At 30.1% G+C, this 23794-nt stretch overlaps 3 protein-coding genes and 2 non-coding genes across 5 annotated transcripts; 2 read left to right on the top strand and 3 right to left on the bottom strand.

Annotated features, from left to right (window-relative positions):
- Positions 1–6580: 6580 nt before the first annotated feature.
- LOC122580053 (chaperone protein dnaJ 11, chloroplastic-like) lies at positions 6581–7252 on the bottom strand. Its single transcript, XM_043752327.1, has one exon. It carries the CDS (start codon positions 7152–7154, stop codon positions 6711–6713), a length of 444 nt encoding a protein of 147 aa, XP_043608262.1. The 5' UTR covers positions 7155–7252; the 3' UTR covers positions 6581–6710.
- A 2638-nt stretch (positions 7253–9890) lies between these two features.
- LOC122579448 (chaperone protein dnaJ 11, chloroplastic-like) lies at positions 9891–10613 on the bottom strand. Its single transcript, XM_043751633.1, has one exon. The coding sequence runs from the start codon at positions 10513–10515 to the stop codon at positions 10012–10014; it is 504 nt and encodes a 167-aa protein (XP_043607568.1). The 5' UTR covers positions 10516–10613; the 3' UTR covers positions 9891–10011.
- Positions 10614–16104: 5491 nt separating this feature from the next.
- Positions 16105–17483, bottom strand: LOC122591158. The gene is made up of 2 exons (XM_043763379.1): positions 16738–17483; positions 16105–16669 (listed from the first exon to the last, which is right to left on the bottom strand). Exons 1-2 carry the CDS (start codon positions 17481–17483, stop codon positions 16105–16107), a joined length of 1311 nt encoding a protein of 436 aa, XP_043619314.1.
- A 4754-nt stretch (positions 17484–22237) lies between these two features.
- Positions 22238–22345, top strand: LOC122586226. Its single transcript, XR_006321931.1, has one exon. It is a non-coding gene; the product is annotated as a small nucleolar RNA Z279/snoR105/snoR108 (small nucleolar RNA).
- A 1157-nt stretch (positions 22346–23502) lies between these two features.
- On the top strand, positions 23503–23609 carry LOC122586225. The gene has a single exon (XR_006321930.1). It is a non-coding gene; the product is annotated as a small nucleolar RNA Z279/snoR105/snoR108 (small nucleolar RNA).
- The last annotated feature ends 185 nt before the right edge of the window (positions 23610–23794 follow it).

The following is a 23794-nucleotide window of genomic DNA, read 5'->3' on the forward strand; positions in this document are numbered from 1 at the left end:
ATAAAAAAAGTTTTTAATTAATAATAACGTCGGTTAATTATTAAATTAAATATTAAAAATAGAGGATTAATAAGGAGGGAGGGATGATTAGTCTTAAAGAGTAGGTTAATGGTGATAAGTATATCTCCAACCTCTCCTTTTTAGCTATATTATTGATTTTAGATACCCGAGTACCCCCAGGTTAGAAGTCTATCTACATAAATCTAAACCTAGTAGCATTTTGGACGAAGTTGCATCAAATCAAATAGTAAAATAAAGTGCTATCAGCTTATCACATTGAACTATTATACACTTTGAAGTAGGAAGTTGTATTGTGATGGGTGTAAATTAGAGTTTGATGCAACAAAAGGTTTTGAAAGTTTTATATTTGGTATGTCTAAATATCAATACTTTCAAATTAATATTATGAATTGTTTAACAAACATCTCTTACATATTATTTTGAATAAATTACACGGATGGTACCTGAACTTTACACGAAATTACTCTTTTGGTATAAACTTTTACATTTCCATTCAGAAGGTACCTCAAGTTGCAAAATCATACTCGGACAGTACCTATTTCTGACGGTCGTCTATTAGTTCGTTAAGTCAGTCACGTGCCGTGCACGTGAGGACTGTTTTTGTCATTTTCTTACCCCAAGGACCAAAAGTGTAACATAACTTGGGGTTTGGTCCGAGTAAAGTTGCAAAAGTTTGTACCAAAAAGGTAATTTGAGGTATAGTTCAGGTACCATCTGTGTAATGTACTATTAAAATTTATATTTTAGTTTATGAAAAGTCTTACTAATTTATATATTTTTTGTTTTTCATTAATAATTTAAATCTTTTAACCTCTAAAAAATACTTAATTTATAAATATTAACATTTATAATGTTTTGTTTATGTGTTTATATTAAAAAAAAATTATTCTTTGACGTTCTATTGACTAATTGATATCCTTGGTATAACGAAATAGTTCTTATCTTAGAGCGAATTTTTAATACAATTTGCAAAAACGACAATTTTCACATAACTTTTAAAATTTTAAATTAATATTTTTTTGTTTTAATTTTAATAACTGATATTTCACTAATTAGTATAGATTTTTAGTTATTTGTAACTCAAGCTCTATTTGTTAATTCATACATTATTAGCTATGTTTTTTAGTTATTAGCTATTTTTTTTTTAACAAGAGTTGGTTAACTCATAGTTATAACGTCCAGCTTTTAAGTATAGACAGATGTACGTTGTGATATCTTGATTTAAATCAAAAAGTATCTTAAAGTGATGATAAGCAACTAATGTTAATATTTTGATTAGTTAATAGAACGTCAAAGGATAAATTTCTTTTTAATATATACATAGAAACAAAACATTATAAATGTTAATATTTATAAATTAAGTATTTAGTGAGGCTAAAAGATTTAAATTATTAACAAAAAATATATAAACTAGTAAGACTTTTTTATAAACTAATATAAATATTAAGAGTACATTACACGGATGATACCTGAACTATACCTTAAATTACCTTTTTGGTACAAACTTTTACAACTTTAATCGGACCATACCCCAAGTTATGTTACACTTTTGGTCCTTGGGGTAAGAAAATGACAAAACCAGTCCTCACGTGCACGACACGTGACTGACTTAACGAACTAATAGACGTCCGTCAGAAATAGGTACTGTCTGAGTGGGATTTTGCAACTTGAGACCTTCCGAGTGGAAATGCAAAAGTTTGTACCAAAAGAGTAATTTCGTGTAAAGTTCAGACCATCCGTCTAATTTACTCTATTATTTTTTTATCTTCTATTATTTTATAATTTTTTTTAATAACATAAAGTATCTACAACACCTTCATCATTTAAAATATCTACACATGCATTGCCGCCACCAGCACCATGACCACCACCACTATCACTAGGCACCACTTACCTCCGCATCTTGCCGTCATCACCATCATCCTATTGCAATATAGCGATAACCTGGCTGCTGAGTATTGATGTATGAATCCTTCCGAAAGCTACTAATATTCTCATCCACAAATGATGTCAAACAATCCAATTGGGCAACTAGTCACACTTGCAATTTTATCTCCTCACAAGCCGTCTTATCCAAATTAATTCCAAATAACGTGTCATCTTCCAATAAAAAGAAACATCCATGGATTATTTTCTTTACACTACGTCAGTTTCTATCAATTGGATTTATGATACTAATTTAATAGCCCATAGTTTTTAAGAAACTAAATTACTCTATAAAGAAGACAATTTTTTTTTTTTTGGATGGCGTGGATTATTTGCTCACAACAGGGGATCTAGCTTACGTTGTCTTAACAGGTTCCGCGCTAGAGAGCCCCTTCACCCTCAATACCTAGTAGGAGGAGAAACCTCTAACTAAACCGTTCGAAGGCATGACATTTAATTGGGGTAAAACCATGTCCCCTTTGCAGGACTCAAACTTGCTTCATTGGAGAACTTTTTTGTAAAATTCCTTTTAAATGTCTTTTCTATGTCTCAAACTCGAGACCTTTAACATATAAATCTGGTGTTCAACCATTGAGCTATAATGGAAAGTACATGTGAAGGACATATGATTAACTTGAAAATATAGATTCTCATAACTAGCCTAAAGTAGTATTTATGAAATGAAATGTTTCAATCATCCTTGTTATGGTGTCCTACTGCAAGTGGTTACCACTTTATCACGATATCTTCATGGTTTTGCATTCGAATTTGACTTTTAACATTTGGCAAGAGAACATGTCCACAGATTATTATCCATAAATTTTATCAATAATCGACCTCCAAAAATTTACTAGTAACCAATATTACATCTTAATTCTTAACCATTCATTAATTCTTTTAATTTAATAGAAATGTCTTAGATCCAACTACGTTGAAATTCAACTATGGTTAAAACTAACTGTTGATTATATCATTATTAAATTTTCGTAACTTAAATCTAAGAAGTTGTGATATTTTTAAGATAAAAAAATCCAACTTTCAGTAACTTATTTTAACTTAGATTAAATAAAGAGGAAATCGAATATGCAGTGGACTGCAGCTATCATGGCTGCAGTCATGTAAAAATTTTTAAGTTTTTTTTTTCAATTTAAATCTTTTTATTTTATGCATATACACAATGTCCCTTGATTTTCATTTTGCTGCAGTAAATAATGGCTGTAGTTGACTGCAAACCGTAATAGTTAAGAAATTGCAGCCTTCCAAATAGGAACTGGCCAATCCATGGGAGCTATGTTAAGCCCTTAAATATAATGTAGAGATTATTATGATAGGAAAGTCCAGTTTTTGTTAAATTGTGTTTAATTTAATAATTTGGAGATATTTTTAGATATGAAAGTGTATACTTTATGTAACTACGATTTTTATTGATCAATTGAAAATTTAATATCTATCATTGTTTGATTAGGTTTAAGGCACTTTGTCATTTGATAATTGAGAAGGAAAATAATTGATCGTCTTAAATAACTTAAAGAAACTTTTTAATTATAAGATTGTAACATTTGTCAAAATCAAATAGTAAGGTAAGGAGAAAGAATTAGTACATAACACTTGTCAAGTAGTTAAGGTATTAAAAGGATTATTAGGATGATTTTTAGAATAATTTATTATTTCCCAATTATGAACTTGATGAAATGGTTGGAAAGGCTTGTTAAAATCGAGAAATGATATGATAGGAACTAGAAGACAGATAAAAACTGATGTAAATAGTTGAGTCAATAAAAAAAAGATAGTCGAGTAAAAAAATGAATTTGAAACTAAAAGATGTCCTAAAATCTCATTAGTTAAAGTAGACATTTTGTTTTCGAAATTTCCGTAATATATATATATATATATATATATATTATAATTAAAAGAAGAGCTTGGGGTACCCTTGACATTATTCAAGCTCTTTTTAGGCCTAAAACTCTCTTCTAATTAATCTAGAGTTCTATCATTTTTTTAGAGTTTTTTATATATATTTTACGAGTATTTGCTTATGAAATAAATAATTATATTTAAAACTCTATCATAAATCTTATTATATCAAAACAAATCTTTCAAATTTTAAAAATATATAATATCCTTCAAACTCTTCTAATAAATTATTATAAATATAACCTAAATTTTTATTAATCATTCTCATTCATTTTATTCTTCTTCTTCATCTCTTTAATAAACAAATCAAAAAGTGTAAATTAATTACTTTTAATTTGGGTCAAAGTGTAAATTAGTGATGGAATACAAAAAATGTAAATTGGTTATTTTTAAATAAGGTTAAAGTGTAAATTGATAATAGAAAAACCAAAGTGTAAATTAATTTAGACATGTGTTGATTTTATTAATTTTGAGAAATTAAGAACTGTGATTAGCCAATTGAGGTTAGTTCAATTGTCTTTTAATATATATTAAGATTAAGATTGTTATTTTTCATCTTTTTTAGTTTAATTTGTAGTTAATTATAGTTTGATTATGATATCTTCTTCTATTACAAAAGGGTTTATTCTTTTAACTTTGTTTTGCTTATATTTTATTATTTTTCACCTGTTTTGTTATTTATTATTATGATATTTACCTTAAATATATATATATTTTGAGAGTATCTGTCTATCGGACGAGCCTGAAGACTAGTATTATTATTTATAAACAAATTTTTTTTATGAATATTAAGATATAGCCCATAAAATGTTCTCAATTGCTTGCAAAAACATACACCCTCTTGTTAGTTTAGAGTTTAGACTACAAACACTGTGGGCCTTTGGCTGCTATTTGACCCTTTATACACTTCAAATACGTCAATTTACGTACAAATTGGTCCGCTCTCCTTTTTCTATATTTGACTCCAACGACACCCCAAGACGTTAGGAGTGAAACAAAATCAATTGTAAACATTTATAGTCTTGTTTCCTAAAAAATATTCTAATACTAAATTAAACTACTATTACATGTATTTTTATTTCTAACAACAAATCTTAATCTAATTCTAGTGTACTTTATAAACTCCATAATACATATTTTTTTTTTCTGCAATAGGTAAAAACCTCGCTCGCCCTACTTAAGTGATAATGACTATTACATGTTTATCTTAATAATATAAATTGTATATATATAAGGATGTGAATATGTGACTCTAATGTATTTAATCTTGGGTATAGAAGCGCTCACATCTTAGTATTTTAATCCGTAAAATATATAAGAGCTGAATCATCTATTCATTATACTATAAGGTCGCGTTTGGTTCACAAAATCTGATGGAATTTGATGGAATTGGAATTGAATTCCATTCCTTAGTGCGTTTGGTTGCACAAAGAAGAGGGAATCTCATTCCATAGGAATGTAAACATTCCATCATTTGATGGAATCTCCATTCCTTGGGGATGGAGGAAGGAATTTTATTCCTTCCATCCCTTGAATTTTCAAAAAATCAAAAACATTCCGTCAAATTCCATTCCGTCAAATTCCAATTCTTTTGAAAGATTCCATTCCTTCTCAAAACATTCTGTGAACCAAACGCGCCCTAAATGTTAGAGTAATATATGTAAACTAATATACATAACAGCTACATATTCACTTTTCTCATATATATATATATATATATATATGGAGAAAGTGAAAGTAAGATTGTTTGAAAATTCCCTCACATTTAATTTATTTTTTTAAATATTTCTTGTACAAAATAGATGCCATTTATTTATTTTGTTAAAAACTATTTCATACAATAGCGTTCAAACCGGAAAAAAGTTGTTTAGGGAGATTTAAATGTGATGTTTTAAAAGTTAAAATTACTTTCTAGGTTTAAACAATTTGGATTAAAAAAGATATATATCTAAAGAGAAGTGATATTAATACCACAAATAGTGATTAATTTACCACACTGTGCAACGTTTATAGCATATTGTACAAGTCAATAAAGCTCATATGTGATAAATACATCAATTGTTTTGGTACGAATATCACTTCCTATATCTAAAACTTCATGTGTTTTCCAGATTGTGTAAGAATCTGCCTTCCTTATTTTTCTTGTATTTAGTTGCATATCTTACTTTCAAACTTATGTTCAAGTAGTGTTCTAACATATTATCAAAAAGTTTTTCCACTAGCAGAGTAGCAGATATACAAGCATTTGGAACTTTATGAAAAGTGAGAATAAAGAATAAGGGTGTTATATACAATAAATAAAAATAAATAAATAAAAACAGATAGACAATATTTGCAAACTAACAAGAAACATGTCTTGTTATATGTTCACTACTGAAACTAGTATGTTGCTAATTTGACTCTTACTTTAAAATAGAATATATATATATATATATATACACAAAACCTATTTGTAATAAACTATAATGATGGTTTAAGGATTGTCAATATCAAAATCTATTTACAAATATATAAAATTAAGATAGAGAAGAGTAATTAGAGAAATATTGATCTACAAATATTGGTAAATGAATAAATTATGAATTTAACAATTTATATATGGACCTTAATTAGTTTTTCTGTTTCCTTAGAAATACATATTTTAGACATATCTATTATTTTTCATTAAAAAAAAGGGCTTACAGTATATAATAGCCAAGTACGAGTAATTTACAAATCATACCTCAAACTCTAGTAATATTTTATTACTAGCTAGCTAAAAACTATATGTACATACAATAAATGAAAGTAGGCACCCGTTTTATAAAAAAAAAAAAAAGAAAAAAGTAGGCACACTAAAATTAATCTAACTACCAACACTGGTCAGTTTCCCATCTACGACCAGAATAACCGTTATATCCTCCAACATTTGAGGAATTAGTTCTAATTGTACCCATTTGTCGCCCAAACAAACTCTGATCATAATCGGCTCGTTTTCCGGGATCAGATAAAGTAGCATAAGCAGAATGCACTTTCATAAACTCATCCGCCGACGAATCATTATTTCCAACATCTGGATGCAAGACTCTTGCCAATTTTCTATAGGCTGCCTTGATTTCCATCGTATCGGCTCCCATTTGTATCCCTAACACGTCGTATAGCGAATTGGTACGTGTACTAGTTCTAGACGTGGTACGTTCGGCTGTTGCAAAATTGGCCGAGATTCTAGACGAGTGATTTTTTAATGATGATTGTTGATTGATGGTATTAAAATTTGGGCAAGTGAAAAAACTTGAGGATGATGAAAATGCCATTTAATTTGTTGATGTTTTTTAAGAGGAGAGTGATAATAATAATTATAATAATGAGTAATAGTAATTGTTTGTGTGGATTTTAGTTGGGGGTGAGATGGATGGAAATGGATAAGGGGTGGTTTATATAGATGCGAAGAAACGAACGGGGGCTGAGGTGGAATTTTGTATAAATTTGATTCGAGTTTATCTATCTATTTAACTGCTCTATCCGAAACAAAGGGGTACCATGTGATCGTTATGTGGCAACCTGGCATTGGTTATGTCGGTATATGCAAGAAAATGGATTCACTGGTTACTTTGAATCTTTGTTTGTTTCCAAATAAAATTCTACTAGAAAATGCATACTCTCATATATTTGGAAGAAAGATAAATAATGAATATTTTGTATCGCGTATTTTATATACACAAGTGAAGTCATTTAGAGCATCTCAAATGTTATGAACTTCTAAAATTTTTAATATTGATTAGTCACGGCTTTTTTTCTAATAAACCATATTTTTTTTTATATAAATATTTAATTTATTCATGTGTGGAATAATTTCTCTCAACAAACCTCGTAATCTTGGTCAAACAATGAAAGGAATCACAATATGATCGGCACATCAAGATCGTGTCATCATGAATATATTTGATCTTCTGAACGTAGTATCGGTCAGGTGTGAATATGAAATAAAATGGATCATTTACTATGCATGAGTTTTTTATCGCCATGTTTTACTATAAGATACAAAGATATACTCCTTTTTATATATAAAAAGAAAAGAAAAAATTGTTTTTATGGAATTTAGTATTAAATATTAACCGGGACAAATTTAGAGCATGTTCAATGTTTTTAATTAACTTTTCGTAAACTATTACTAATTCGTCTCCAATTCTGTTAACCTTTCAAAGTTTAGGTCCCTTTGACAATGACCGTAGTTTATTTATGTGTTCATTTGATCTATCTTTTTTTTTCTCTGTCTAAAGTTTATAAGTCTTTATTACTTGAGCATGGACATATCTTAATTATAAAGCCTACATAATTAAACGTGCTCTAAGATATTTCACAGTAGATAGTATTTTTATCTAAAAGTTAAAGATTCATTGAAAAATTATAAATAGGATGAATCACAAATGTTTAATGAAAATATCTCATGTAAAATCCAACTACGTAGAAACTTTTTTCCAGATATTATTACTTATATATTTCATAATTAAATAAACTCTTTTATATATATTGCCAAGCCTTACAAAAACAAAATGTCCACTTGTTTGATCACAAATAATGAAATGTGGTCCCTTAAATCATTATTAGTTTCAAAAGTTCAAATACTACAATAATACAAGTGTACGTATATTTAATTGTTAAAACTACCATTGACAATAGTGATGTCTCTTGTCTAGAAATAGAGGTACAGAAAGCTCATGCCAAAATTTAGTGTGTTTGGGTCGAGTCAATAACCTGGGCTAGCAGCTTCAAGTCCAAAACCTAGATAACTTGGTTTGGGTTAAGCTCGAGTTTTACCATGAAAATTACTCCTTTTGGAACTCGAGCATGTATTAGACTCCTTTGAAATAACTCTAGCTATTTTATGACTCTTTAATTTATGTGATGCAAGTGGATTTTAGTTTTAGACATTTTGTAAATACGTATAATTACTTATGTACGTATTGAATGGCGTTTTTCTCAGGAAAAAAAATGTTCAAAGACTACTAGACGATGTAGATAGCTTGAATTCTAATAAGTAAGATTATGTACAACTAATAAAGAATCCAAAGAAAAATGCAATACATATATTTCATACATTAGTGAAAAATATATGAGGAAACCATTATTGGTGAAAAACTCGTGAATATGACTTATATGCGAGTACTGTTTTTTCTCCAAAGTTGAAAATATCTCATATATGGGGCTTTCAAAAGTAGTAAAAATCCACACCACATGTTATAGACTTAGTATCTGCAAGTAATGTCTAAATACAAGTTGTTTAAGATCAACGTACCAGACAATTGAATTCTGGCTTCACAGATTTTAATAAGGAAAAATGGCTCACGATTGATGTGGGCCTAGTTTGTTATGTAACAAAATTGTGTGATTTTATAATATTTCTATATAAAAAGGGAGGTGATGATATCCGTACTATTTTTTTTATTAATCTGCCATGATGTACAACTCACGTAGCAAACTGTACAAGTTATTAATGCAACAATGTGGTAAATTTATTTTTAAAAAAATGATACGAATATCACCACTCATTTAAAAAATAGCTCGAAATTAATGTCCACAAACTCTACAGATATTTACATAGTTGCAACTATAGCCTTCCCCTGTTCCCCCCAAAGTTGCGTATGTATCGTGTTTGTATATATGTATCTCAATTCCTAATTATAATGTATATGTATATCGCGTATGCATCATGAATATCTCCATCGTGGCATCGTGTATATAATTTGTGTGTGTAAATCGCCTCTTGTGTATGAATTTTTTTTATTTAAATTTTTCTAACTTAATTTCACATTAATTATGTATTTATTATGTATTATGTTTCTATGTGTATATTCGACTATATGTTCAAGATATCTAAATTTAAGAGTAACGACAAGTGGAATATTGTCGGTTGATCAAAGTTAGAACTATGTACGGACATTCGAATTTTTGTGTGATCGAGTTACGAACCAAAGTTGGAGTGTAAGACTAGTTTGTTGAATGTTTAATATATTGAAATTTCAAAAGCTACAATTGTAAAACACAAATTATAAAAAAAATATCCGCATTTTATAGAGAGAAAACGTAATAATCTTAAAAAACATATTGAACAACTAACACGGTTTTGTTTCTTCTAAATATTTACATATATAACTTAATGACCGTGCGTATCTACCAACACTGGTCAGTTTCCCATCTCCTGCCACTATACCCAGCTGCACGGGTATATCCGACACGCGATGAATTAGTCCTAATTGTTATACCCATCTGTCTCCCAAACAAACTCTTATCATAATCAGCTCGTTTTCCAGGATCAGATAACGTAACATAAGCAGAATGCACCTTCATAAACTCATCCGCTGATGAATCATTGTTTCCAACATCTGGATGCAAGACTCTTGCCAATTTTCTATAGGCTGCCTTGATCTCTATTGTATCGGCTCCCATTTCTATCCCTAACACGTCGTACAACGAATTAGAATTACCGATACGTGTACTTCTTAATATGTTGCCCGACGTGGTACGTTCTGCTGTTGCAAAATTCGCTGAAATACGACTCGCGAATTTGACCGAAGAAGTTGGTCGCATGAATGGTGATGATGATGATTCTTGTTGATTTATGGTGTTAAAATTTGGAGAAGTGAAGAAGCAAGATGATGAAGATGAAAAAGCCATTGAAGAATATTAAAAGAGTATTTGTTTGATGAGAACTAATTAAGTTGTGTAGATATATTGGTTTTTGTTTGTGGTGATGTATTACTATAGATATGGATTTTTATAGATAGATATATATATGTGTCGATGTATGTGAACAAAGTATGTATGGGGGGTGAGTGAGTAGGAAGCAAATTTGATTCGACTTTATCCGCGTCTAAATTCACAGTTATTCGAATTTAATGGGGTCAGCATGTTATTTGGCATGAGTGATGTCGGTATATTCAAGAAAAATAGCTAGGCAAAAACCAGAAAGTTATTCACTTTAACTAATATCAATAGAGATGTCATAATCATAGGATTCATAGCTTATAAATATACACTTTTTATACGTAATTAACCCAAAGACTTTTTATCAAATAATATATTTTAAACAAATTCTATCACTCTAATAAAATTATGCTTGAGAAATTAATACATATGTTAATGAAGTGCAGTATTACATATGAAAAAAAAAAGTTTCTTGTCGTCGACAACAATTAATTCGAGTAAAAAACCTCTTACATACTATTTTATTAACATTTTTCTTTAATATAAATAAATAATTATATGTTTAATATATTAAAAAGTTAAAATTTAAAATGTTTTCACCCAAGTTAAATGTGTGATAATATCATATTCACTTCCCACATTATATTATATATATTAAACATTAAAAGCTACTATGTTCTTAATTATAATTTTATTTGCATGCAATAAATATTTATTAAAAGGATTAATTACGGGACAAGCAATGTATTATTGATGTATCACTATATACTTTTAAATTTTGTACATGGTTAAACATTATTGACCTGATGACTTATAATAAACATTTTTTTAAACCTTTGAGTTGAGTTAGCTTTGGATCGAGTTGCCTTTTGTTTTTATTTTTAAAAAAAATAGTAGTTGGTATTGTAATTAACGTTTTTCTAATTTAATGTAGCGATAGGAGCAACTACTTCTGCTTTAATAATTGCAAAATAGGGGGATGGAATGGGAGTAGGCAAAAGACTCGAGCCGTTGGGTAACCGTAATGCGTGTGATGAGTTGGATATTCTTATAATCCATTCCAAATTTTTATTTTTTTTTAAAAAAAGTTTTATATGTAAGTTAATAAGTTATTGTGGATGTTATGGCCTATGCGGAGTCAGCAACAAGCTGTCTTTACCCTTTAGGTACTTGCGGGTCCTACGGAATCAACACCGCCAACTACACGTTGGTTGTTCCCTACGATTATCGTATCGGGGATGAAAAGTTTATGTAAAGTAAAAAAAAACAATTGAAGTTTAAAAAAAAAACTGGAAAAAAGGAAGAAAAAAAAAACAATTGTATGTGGAAAATGCTTTTAGATATGCATTAGATCCGATATGAAGTCGAAATAAGAAAACTCGGTTATTCGTTCTTTTTATTGACTTATATCCAATAGGAATGGGATGAAATGAGACACTGTTGAACTTTTATGATTATGGCGAACCTATCTTGATAAGATTAGCCTATGGATGCTATCTATTTAAACATGTGTCAAAAACTATTTAAAGCAACTTTTTTTTTTTTCGTTGTTATTGTTATCGTAATGTGTATATGGTTAACCTGGGTATGTTTTTGTAGTGGCCCGAAAGTTGGAACTTGTTTATAGATGTGTGGTTGTAGTTTGGGTGGTTGTGTTTCTCTCTAGTTCTTGTAATTTGGTGATTTTAGCCACATTTTGGAGGATTTGGATCGTAAAAAATAAAAAATAAAAAATTCAAAAACAGGACGGTACCAACATACAAGATGGTGGAGATCGTGAAGAAGAATTCATTCTTTTGACTTAAGAATAGAGCACGCTTCAACTCTATCAGTTGGGAGAATTGGATCGACTTTGATATAGCAGCTCTTTTGTAACTCTGTAATATGTATTTTGTTGTGTCCTCAGCTTTCTGGTGTACTATGTACTCTTTCGAGTTTTTGTGGGACCTTTTTTATATATATATATATATTGTTCAAATATAAAAAAAATTATCGTATTAATTGAGTGTTAGGCCATGTCGTCTTCTATTTATTACTGTAATTTATTTATTTATTTATTTATTATTATTATTATTATCAATCTAGTGTACTATTGCCTAAAGAAGTCATAATTGGCATTTTAGTTTACAGTATAAACTAAAAACATCATTTTGATGCATTAAAAGTTTATAAAACTAACATAGTGTATAACTAATGATTATTATTTAAGTGCTTAACAACACATTGATCCGTTAAAATCAAAAAATCACGTTTTTTGTTTTGTGCATCTATCTTTGATGCATATTTATCAAAATGATGCATCCGACAAAAAATGTGATTTTTTAAAATTTTGACGGATTAATGTGTTGTTAAACACTTAAATAATGATAATTAAATGGACTATGTTAGTTTTATGGACTTTTAATGCATCAAAATGTAATTTTTAAGTGTTTTCACCGTGTAGTTATTTTAAGACTGTTCTTATTTGATTATCCCTATATACATTATATGGAAGATGGGAATATAAGACTGTTAGGTATCTGAGCTTAGATGTCGGACACTCACATATTAATTTTTTAAACCATAAAAATCTAAAGGGTCCAGGCATTTATTCATTAAACAATAAATAATAAAATCTTAGTATGTGAGGGGTTTCACACCAAAGCTTAGGTGTCAGACAACCTTATATTCTCTTTTCCCATTATATATATATATATATATATATAGGGGTGAGATATTTTGAGACCACCTCTTATTTTAGGACCAACTAGGACCATTGATTTTTGTACACCATCATCATCTACTACGATATACAAGACATTTTTGTAAAAACACTAAGATTTTCTGGCGACGGGCCCACCAGAAAATCATGTGTAAGTTAAGTTACACATGTGTAAGTAACTTACACATGTTTTTTCTGTGGGCCCGTCGCTGGAAAGTCTTAGTGTTTTTACAATAAAGTCTTGTATATCGTAGTAGATCATGATGGTGGTGTGTAACTTACGAAAATCAATGGTCCTTTTTTGGACTTTTTTTAGTTGGTCTCAAATTATCTTTCCCATATATATATATATATATAAATATAAGTGATCCAGAAAGAAGGTTCTTAAGGAGAGAATGTTCGCTTTTTTTTAGCTTGTTTTTTTTTTATTTTTTCATTCTTTTTTTAATTAACTCAATCCATAAAAAAATTTAAAAATTAAAAAAATAAAAATTTCTAACCCGAGTTAGTGAGTTATACATGTAAGTATACGGTACGGGCTTCGCCCTTAAGAATATTAATAAAGGTTAGCTGGTGGGAGTGATAGGTCATAGAGTGATAGATCATAAGGGTGATCGGTGATGGGGTGATCTACCTGTTAGGATGGCCCCGCCATAGACTAAGAGGCTTCGCCTATAGCATACAGGCTACGCCCTTTGAAAAAAATATATTTTTAAAATTTTTTAAAAATTTTTATATGGAATTAATTAATTAAAGAGAGAATAAAAAAAGTGAAAAAAATTCAAAAATTTTCAAAAAACAAGCTAAAGAAAATAAAAAATGAATCTTCTCTCATTTTTTTCCTTAAGGTACATTCTCATTTAAGTAAAACAAATATTAAAGTAAAACAAATAAGACAAAATCTTGACCTTTAGATCATGGTTATTTTGATGCACTATGAATTTCATGATGCACAGTGATTTTAAGTAAAAAAAACATATTATTTTGCTTTAATACTTGTTTTATTTTACACACACACACATATATATATATATATATATATATATATAGCAAAAAAATAAATGAGAACCATTAAAAAGTCAAGAACCATGAGAACCATACATTTTGAGGGTATTATTGTTTTTTAATAATCATAGTTTATATTAGTTAAATATTAACAAATCCCATGAGTTTCTCTAACAGTTACGTTTATGTTTCTCCTTTTGAAAATGAAAGTCATCCTCTTCGAAAATATATCGGAACTATTATGTAGAATTGTATTTAATGGATGTTGAACATATTTCTCTGATCAAGTTATCAAATTGTTTAATATTTTTGAATACATCTTCTTTGTTACGTGCCAGATAAAATGTTAGTAAAAACTTAGTCTATAGATGATAATGTTAAATTATATTATTGTATGATTTTATGAAATTTACATTTTCCTAATTTGTATTTATAAGTAAAAAATCCAACTAGATTTAATAATATAATATGTTATATAATATATTTACTTTAACATTTATATGAAAAAAAAAATACCAATTTTTCTAGCTAGTTCGATCAAACCGGTTGAACCTTGAACAATATCAATATACATAGCGTTTTTATTTTAAAGAATAATTTTCTTTTAAGAACCTTTTGAAATGTGTAATATCTTTTTTTTATTTTTATTTTTATGAATTTCAATTATTCACATGTGTTCAACGAAGCTTTCACGTTTTTTTTTTCGTATATGATTTTAACATGTGTCTGTATTTATTTTAACATGTATGTCTGTATTTGTACATACATGTGAACCGGACGTATTCATGCGTTCCACATAAAATTTCTTATGATAGTTTTTCTAAGAAAATATTACTTTTATGCGTATTTTCATATGTAAATGGACTATTCACATGTCCGATAATTTAAAATTTTATTTACGCTAGCTTTTATGTTTCATGTGTTTACACATTAAAACAAAAATATATCATGCACTCACAAATAAACACATGTAATATTTTTTTTATCATTGCATAGAGGAAACTCATACCAAAAAAACTATAAAAAATAAAAAATACATTACACATGTGTAAAGTATATAATTTACACATGTGTAAGGTATTTACGTATACAAACTTACACATGTGTTTTAAATGAGTTTTTATTTCCATCTTTAATATAGAAACAACTTTATCTTTGTTCTATTTCAGTTAATTATAACATAAATTAGTTATAATGGTGTATCAACTACTCCAGTATTAATTATGAACTAATAAGAAGAAATTGAATGTTGACCGCTTCAAAAAGAAATAAAAGATCCATAATTTTCGTGTGCACCTCTGTACTTTCGTTTCTCTAATATTTTTCAATATTCCAATTATGCCCAATGAGTTAATTTCTATTAAATATAATTACATTAATGCCATCTTCTATTCTTAATTACCTTTGATCAATTTCATCTAATAGACATGAATGGTTATCATAGTTCTCAACAAAAAGTTAGTTCTCGTAATAACCCTACTATATATATATATATAAACTCAATCTTGCATCAACAAAGGTTTAAAGCATAATCTTAACAACATTAATTTCCTAATCAACTTCCACAATATATGCAATAAAACATCACACAAACTCATCAACTATGTTGCACGGGAACATGAAACGGGTACGATACGAGAACGGGAAACGACAAAACTCAAAAAATCAAGAAACGGGTACGGCATGGGTACAGGAATAAATACATAAATATATATATATATATATATATTATATAAAATGTACCACAAACACCAAAATATATTCATACGTTGATGTAAACTTCAAAATTCATACATCTTCAAAAGATAATCATAAATAGTTCAAAATTAATACATCTTTTAAAACAAAGGTAATCAAATATTATCAAACAAACCGTTTTCAAGATCCGGTTCATCTAATGAAAGATCCGCAAACTGCAAAAAGCCTACATCTTCAATGTCCATCGTGTCAAAAGTATCTCCACCAATATCCCACATCTTCAAGTCATCATTGGGAGCCCTAGATAAAAGTCGAAGATTATTGTGTACGTAAACCAAGTCTTGAGCCCGACTAGTAGTCAACCTGTTTCTCCTAAGAGAGTGAATAAATGCATAGGTGCTCCAATTACGCTCAGCACATGAAAAGGAACTAGGTTGTCCTAGTAATTTAAAAGCCAAAGTTTGAAGAAGAGGAGTTCGAGCACCAAAGTTAGCCCACCAACTCTTGGGTTCCATCTCATCCATCTTTGTAATACATAATAAATCTTGAAAAGGACCGGTCTTCATCGAAAACGAAGCATACTCTTCCAAGACTCTACTATGCTCATCTTCATTTGGAAACAATCTTTTAAAACATTTCTGCCTTTTTAGTGAAACTTCTCCATCCCTATGTGGAGCAACTCTTGCAAAATCCCCAAGCAACCAAGAATCACTATAATATCTACAACATTCAAAAGTAAAAATATAAATACATAATAGAAATAAAACATATAGCATTTAACCAGTTACCTTGGATTTAAGGAGTGAGCTAAACAATGAAGAGGAGTGTTGTTCTTCGCCCATCGAGCCACTAAAATTTGATGGACAACATCATAAAAGATACTACGAGCAGATAATGGACGTCTTTCTTTCTTGTAAATCTCGGCCTTCACTTTCTCGATCATTGAATCCCACATTTCATAAACCAAGTGCAAATATGGTTTGTCTGTGTCACAAAATCTTATCATATCATATATAGGTCCTGTAAAACTAAGAATATATGACACCTTATGCCACCAGTCATCATCCAAAATCTTCTCCTTAACAATGCTTGCTTTGACCGTGTCATCTTCTCTATCAGCAATCGAGAGCAGTCTAAGAGGAGTAAACTTTCCGAAAATAAAGAGTCTCATGCCATGGTTCATAATGAAATTTTTTATCCCAACAGCTTCTAAGTGAATATCGTTTATCCAGTGGCACTCATCATATGCCATTTCATTGTTGTCCGCATTTCTTGGTGAACAAATATTCTTTAACGCAAGGTTCAGTGTATGAACAACACACGGTGTCCAGTATATGCGAGGAAACTCACTCATGATAAGCTCTCCAGCCGCCTTACAAGCTGATGCATTGTCGGTAATGACTTGCACAACATTTTCATGCCTAATCTCATTTATAACTTCTTTCATCAGATTTGAAATATAAAACTTATCTTTGTACTCCCCAAAACAATTCGCCGCTTTTATAAACAACGGTCCACTATCTGATGTAGCCATGAAATTAATCAGTGGCTTTCTAGTAGGATCAGACCAACCATCACTAACAATAGAGACACCTTTTTCTTTCCATGATTACCTGATTGGTTCCAATAACTTGTGCACATTCTCCTTTTCTTTACTACTTTATAAAGCAAAAGCCTATTTTTATTTTTAGAAAGTTATGCCTTTAAAATACCGAAAGTGCCCTTGAACATTTTATGTTTTTAATGAATTAATTTACATTTCAACCCTTATCTTCTAAAATATTTTCACTATCACCTTTACATCAACCTACAATCCTAAACCATTTGACACCGCCACCACCACCAATAATACCATCACCGACAACATAAAACCGCCATCCCCGTTAACGCCGCCGCATTGCGCGGGTACCATGCTCGTATTATAAAAGAGATAGCCCATTTTATTTATGAAAGTGTTGAAAATATGTAATATTTTCACTTAGCACCGCTTAAAATATTTCAACATACACTACCCCATAACATTAATGATTAATTTACACTACCAATCCTTTATTCTTTAATATATTTTCATTAACCATTTACATCAATTATCTACACCACTCGACGCCGTCTCCACCACCAACACTCGGCCCCCACTACAACGGCATTGTCACGACCACCGCCGCATTGCGCGGGTAACGTGCTAGTCTTTTTCTAACAAGGAGGTATATAGCCATCAATTTTATTGTTGGCTGCAAACTGAAAGGCCCTTTGATAATGTGGATTCCTTGCAAGATTGAAAGGTAACCCGCCGGTATAGAACATCCTTGCTATTTCTTCATCTAATTGGTCCCTTATTTCCACACCAAATGCTTTTTCAATAGGATTTAAATTAGTTTTTCTTCTCTTTAAACCGAGAGTAGCTTCACAAGGCAACCCAACTTCTTTCGCCTTTGATGCGTTTTTCTTCTCTTCATAAGCATCTTCTAACTTTCTCATCTTAGTTTTGTCACTCACTGTTACTTTTCTACAATCCTTAATCCCAGCACCTAAAGTTATTACCAAGAAATAACTATTAAATTATAAACAACCTGAACAAAACCTAATAGGCTGAACTAAACCTAATAGGCTAATAAAGTAATAACGAAACTTGGTGAACATAAATTTTAAAACAAAATCTAATAAGCTAATAACAAAACATGGTGAATATAAATTCAATATGATCATTACCTTTGATCCCAAGTAGATGTGCTTTAACCCTTGAATATGAGCCTTGTCGAATCTCTTCACAAAAACTACACGTGAACTTCCAAGTACCTCCCGCACCAGCCTTTTCGATTTTGGTTACAAACTGCCACAATGGCGGTTCATCAGTTGATGCCGCTGGTGTTGATGAAGACCCTTGACATTGTGTTTCTTGAGAACTAGCCATAATCGTGATAGATGACTGTGATTTTATGAAGATTATTTATTTATTTGTTGAATTTTAGGTTTAGATCGAGAGGAAGGAGATGAATCATATTATGAGATATTAATCATATTATGAGAAAGTGAGAAACTGCACTGGACGACTGAATGGTTGATTGGTTTGGAATACAAAAAGAGATATTTATCATATTATGGGAAGCTTACATGATACTCCTTGAAAACTTACAAGAAACGCCCATGAACTTCTGAAAATCTTCAAAAAACGTCCCCAAAAATAGAAACGGTTCAAGAAACGTTCGTTGACTTAAGGAAACGGTCAAGAAACGTCTAGGAAACATTTCTAGCCGTTCCCGGTACACGTTTCCGTCCCCAGGAAGTTTCTGGTACGTGGGACGGCACCTACATGGCTTTTCCGTGCATCAGAGCTCATCAAACATCATGAAAACACTATTACAAAACGATCGTAAAAGTTAATAATTGGTAGCCAAATGAGTACTTATGATGTTGAAACCAACAAATTCAATGATCAAACACAAAATTACTTTTGACTTTTAACCTACAATCGATTGATTTGAGTTTGTATGTTGAGATTCATGTCGTCACCCGTAGTCCCGAACTCTAATTTTAATCTGCAAAAAGCAAGATAAGAATGTATGTGAATCAAAATGATCTAAAAGAAGAAGAAAGTGAACTCTTATTGCTAAATCATCAACATAAAAAATAAAAATAAAAATTATTTAGAGAATAATATGAAGAAACAAAAGAAAAAGCAGAGAACATAAATGTAAAATTAAGTTACTTGATTTAAAAAAAAAAAGGAAATCGAGAATGGAATTTGAATGATTATATAGACTCATTTGAATTTATGATCACTCGAGGATTTAGCTTCCACTTCATTTCAATGCCTTATTATCAAATGAATGAACTCAATGGATTACGTACTTGTGTATACCATTCTATGTTTCAGCTTCTAAAAACGCATAGAGAAAACGAAGTGTCATCTTATCAACAAAATGGAAAATAGATCATTAACACATATTAATCCACAATACCAATTATGGAGAGATAACCTACTTATTAACAAATCAAGAATTTGCTACTCATGTTATATCGACTTGTAAGCTATGGAATTAAAGCTATAACATCAATTATAAAGAGAAATTATTTTCGTTTTAAAGTTAATTCATGACTCAACTTTTATAATATATATAAAGATAAGGATAAGGATGTTGCTATCGTTTAATACGAAATAATTTTGTAGATACATCTTTTATATTTGAGTGACCATCGATGAATACATGTGTGATGAATCGCGGTAAGCCATCACAATGAATTGGGTGCGATTAGAGGTGCAAATACCAGTTAACCGATTCCAGTTATTTTTTATTAACCGATCTAGTTTTAAAAAAAAATAACCGGTTACGGTTAACCGGTACCGGTTAATAACCGGTTACTATGTTCTAAAACTAGAACCGATCTAACCGGTTTCGGTTAATAATAACCGGTTAACCGATAACAGTTAACCCATTTTGGTTTTTTTTAACCGGTCTCGCAACAAATAAAAAGAAAATAACAGGACGAGTGGAGGGTGATGATTGGTTGATCAACGATTCAACATACTCCAAATGAAATGAAAAGCTGGCTTGTTGAGTGCTTGTCTACCCACCGCCACCAACCCTTCTTCATATTTTGGAATACTTCTTTTTCTTCTTCTGCAAACCTCTGGCCATCATCATCATCATCATCAATTACAAACCTCCGGCAATCATCATCAACAACAAACAAAACCTCCGGCCACGACTAGACACCGTAGTCGTTGCCGTTGGAGCCTCTACAAATGATTCAATATGTGGTAACTAGTAGAATGCTTGATATATGTATTTTCAATCAATCAATCGGTGGTAGGGTTTTGTGTATTTTTTTTTTCTCTTATCCCCTTCTATGTATATATAATATATAGGTTAACCGGTTATAGGTTAATTTTACTTAAAAAAAAAACCGGTTATCGGTTAACCGGTTAATAACCAATTCTTGTTTTGAAAGCCATGATCGGTTACTAACCTACGGTTTATAATAACCGTTAACCGGTACAGTAGTAATCGGTTAGTAACCAGTTAGGTTAACTGGTTTTTGAACGGGTCGGTTAGGTTAACCGTTTTTTTTTATATACCTCTAGTTGCGATTGATTATGATAATGATAATAATCATTATAATAATAAATGGATATTGCAAGACTGTTGGGGTGCAAAATATATCTCATTTTGATAATTGAAAGAAACAAATGTTAATAGCCTAGTATGTAAGAGTAAATCAATAACTAGTTTAAAGTGGAACTCCAATGGGCTTATCACATGCCAATTGCCAAATGTAACAAAATACTCGTATATTGAAATAGACATATGATTTGTAATGTTGTGTCGAATACATAACTCATAAGTTATGATATATATGGGCTATCTATGAAGTTTTTGTAATGGACTTTTGTCTGGTGATATTTGTACTGAGATAGGTAATGGAGCCCAAATTTGAGTCAAGACCCTAGTCATAAAATAGGATGAAAAAGGCCGCTATATATAACGAGGTGTGACTCAAGATTTGAGAGCTTCTTGTGTAACCTTAATATAAAGGACCTGACTAAGGACCAATATGAACAAGATTTTATGTCTGTTTAGTTATATATACGAATACAAATATAACACTCTTTTCATTCATAAACATTCAGTGTATTAGTTTTATTGTCTGAAGAATATAAGTTACAAATACTTCAAATACATCTAACTAACACAGAAAATAAATAATACGAGTAGTAGCATATACAAGTATTATGAATCTCAGAAACTAAACAGAAAGGGATTAGCTTAGATGTTGTTAACTGCATCGGTATCAATTTTGGATGAAGTTACTTTAAAAATTAGAGAGACATTTTTGTAATATATCAATCATTTATATGATATGTATGTGTGCCTGCATCTATAAACTTTACAGTCAACTGGATATTCGATTTCCCAAACATAAAATACAAAAGATCATAGCAAAAGTTAATGCACAAAACATTTGGAATCTGAAGTGAGGATGTGATGCAATGAGTTTCCATAGTACTATTAAGATCATAAAATGTAATTACTTTTGACGAGTTATTTTTGTTAATTAATACGAGTAGTACACAACTGATTTGTAAAAGGAATAACTTTGAAATGTTGCTTTTGTGGTCAGATTTTGTAAGATTTGTGGTAATGTATATATAGCTATAGTTATATAAAGCAATTGTTATTAATATTGGTCCCATATCGAAGTTGGAAGAAAAGGGAAATAACAGGTGGTTGATATAAAAGGAGAGTTGGGGGGTTAGTAGAAAATATGATCCTTCAGGCAAGTTTTAATGGGAAGTGATGAGTGGTCATTTACTTGCAATTTAAAATATGCAAGATGGGGTGTCCGCCCAAAGCCTTACGACAATTGGGCACCTCCGATTTTAAACCATCTGATCCCTATAATTTATTTATTTTTTTATATAAATTTTAATAAATGGTCTTTTTGTTTATTGTTTTTTAAACTTTTTCTTGTAATTTTAAACATTTCGATAAACGATTTAATATCTATATTTTAACGTATATGGTTTAAACCATTTCATATTAAAGCGTTTATGTTTTTAAACAGCAAATGTAAATGCTGTCCATTTGATTCAGGTTTACCAAAGTTTAGTTTTACATATATGAGCTTTGGCCAGTTGGGTGGCTGGTTTCTTTTTTAGAGGGTCATTGAGTGGAAAGGATTCAAACCCTGACATGGATGCATTAAAGTTGAGGATATTAGTCATATTAGTCATTTTATCCGGTTTATGTTCACGGTAGTTGAAAACTCGGCTTGTCCAAATATAGTACTCGTAATTTAAGTTTTTGTCTTGGATTTCTCTTTCTTAAAAAAAAAAAAGTTTTATAATTCTTGTACAACTTATTTAGTGAACTGATGGAAACGTGAAACTAGTCATGAAAGGAACATCTTGAATGCATGTAAACCTTTCTAGCTAATTATCGTTAATATGTACTTTCATTTAATAAACTTATTGGGGAAGTACCTAAAGAGTAAAAAGCTAACAGAATTTGTATAATTTTAGAAGTAGAAGTATATTAATATGCCGTTCAAATAAAAAAAAAATTGTTCTTGAACAAATCACATAAAGATCACCATGCAATTTAACCATGGCACTACCATCTATCTGTTGCATGATAAATTTTCTTAAAGCTCAAATGTGATTACAAAATTGTATACTCATATCACAAAACTTAATCGACATATTTCTTACTTTCGACAATGATGGGTTAGAGTGTGATGTAACTTTCACAAGAGACAGTCCTAAGTAAATGTACAAGTACATATCTTTTTCGCGGATCCAATTGACAAAAAAACCCTTTAAATTCAGTTAAACAAACTGGGTACTGTGCGATTTCACCAAACAAGTCAACAACCATCAAGCTTCTAAACATAAGCAAAACTTAATATAGAGTTAAGTAGGTGTTTAAACAAAATTAGTGTATTGTAATTTGTCCCATATCGATAGTAGAAAAAGGAGGATAGGTTTATTGGATCTTATAAAAAGACAACACGTGTGAAGCTAGAGAGTATGATCCTTCATGGCAAGTTTTAATGGGAAGTGATGAGTGGTCATTTGCTCGCAATTAAATATGCGAGATGGGGTGTCTGCCTAAAGCCTTACGACAATTAGGCACCTCCATTTTTAAAACCATCTGATCCCTAATTTTCAATTTTAATAACTAATAATTATTTCTATTCTTTTTAAAAAAAAGTAAAACTTTTTTTTTATCTTTTTTTTTTTGATAAAATTTGTAACTTCAATTAAATACTATCTTTTTATATAACGTTTTTCTATTCTAAAACTTTTTTTATGGATTATTTTCACACAAACATCTTTTAGTTCTG

Source organism: Erigeron canadensis, chromosome 1, assembly GCF_010389155.1.
Source record: "Erigeron canadensis isolate Cc75 chromosome 1, C_canadensis_v1, whole genome shotgun sequence".
Lineage (NCBI taxonomy): Eukaryota > Viridiplantae > Streptophyta > Magnoliopsida > Asterales > Asteraceae > Erigeron > Erigeron canadensis.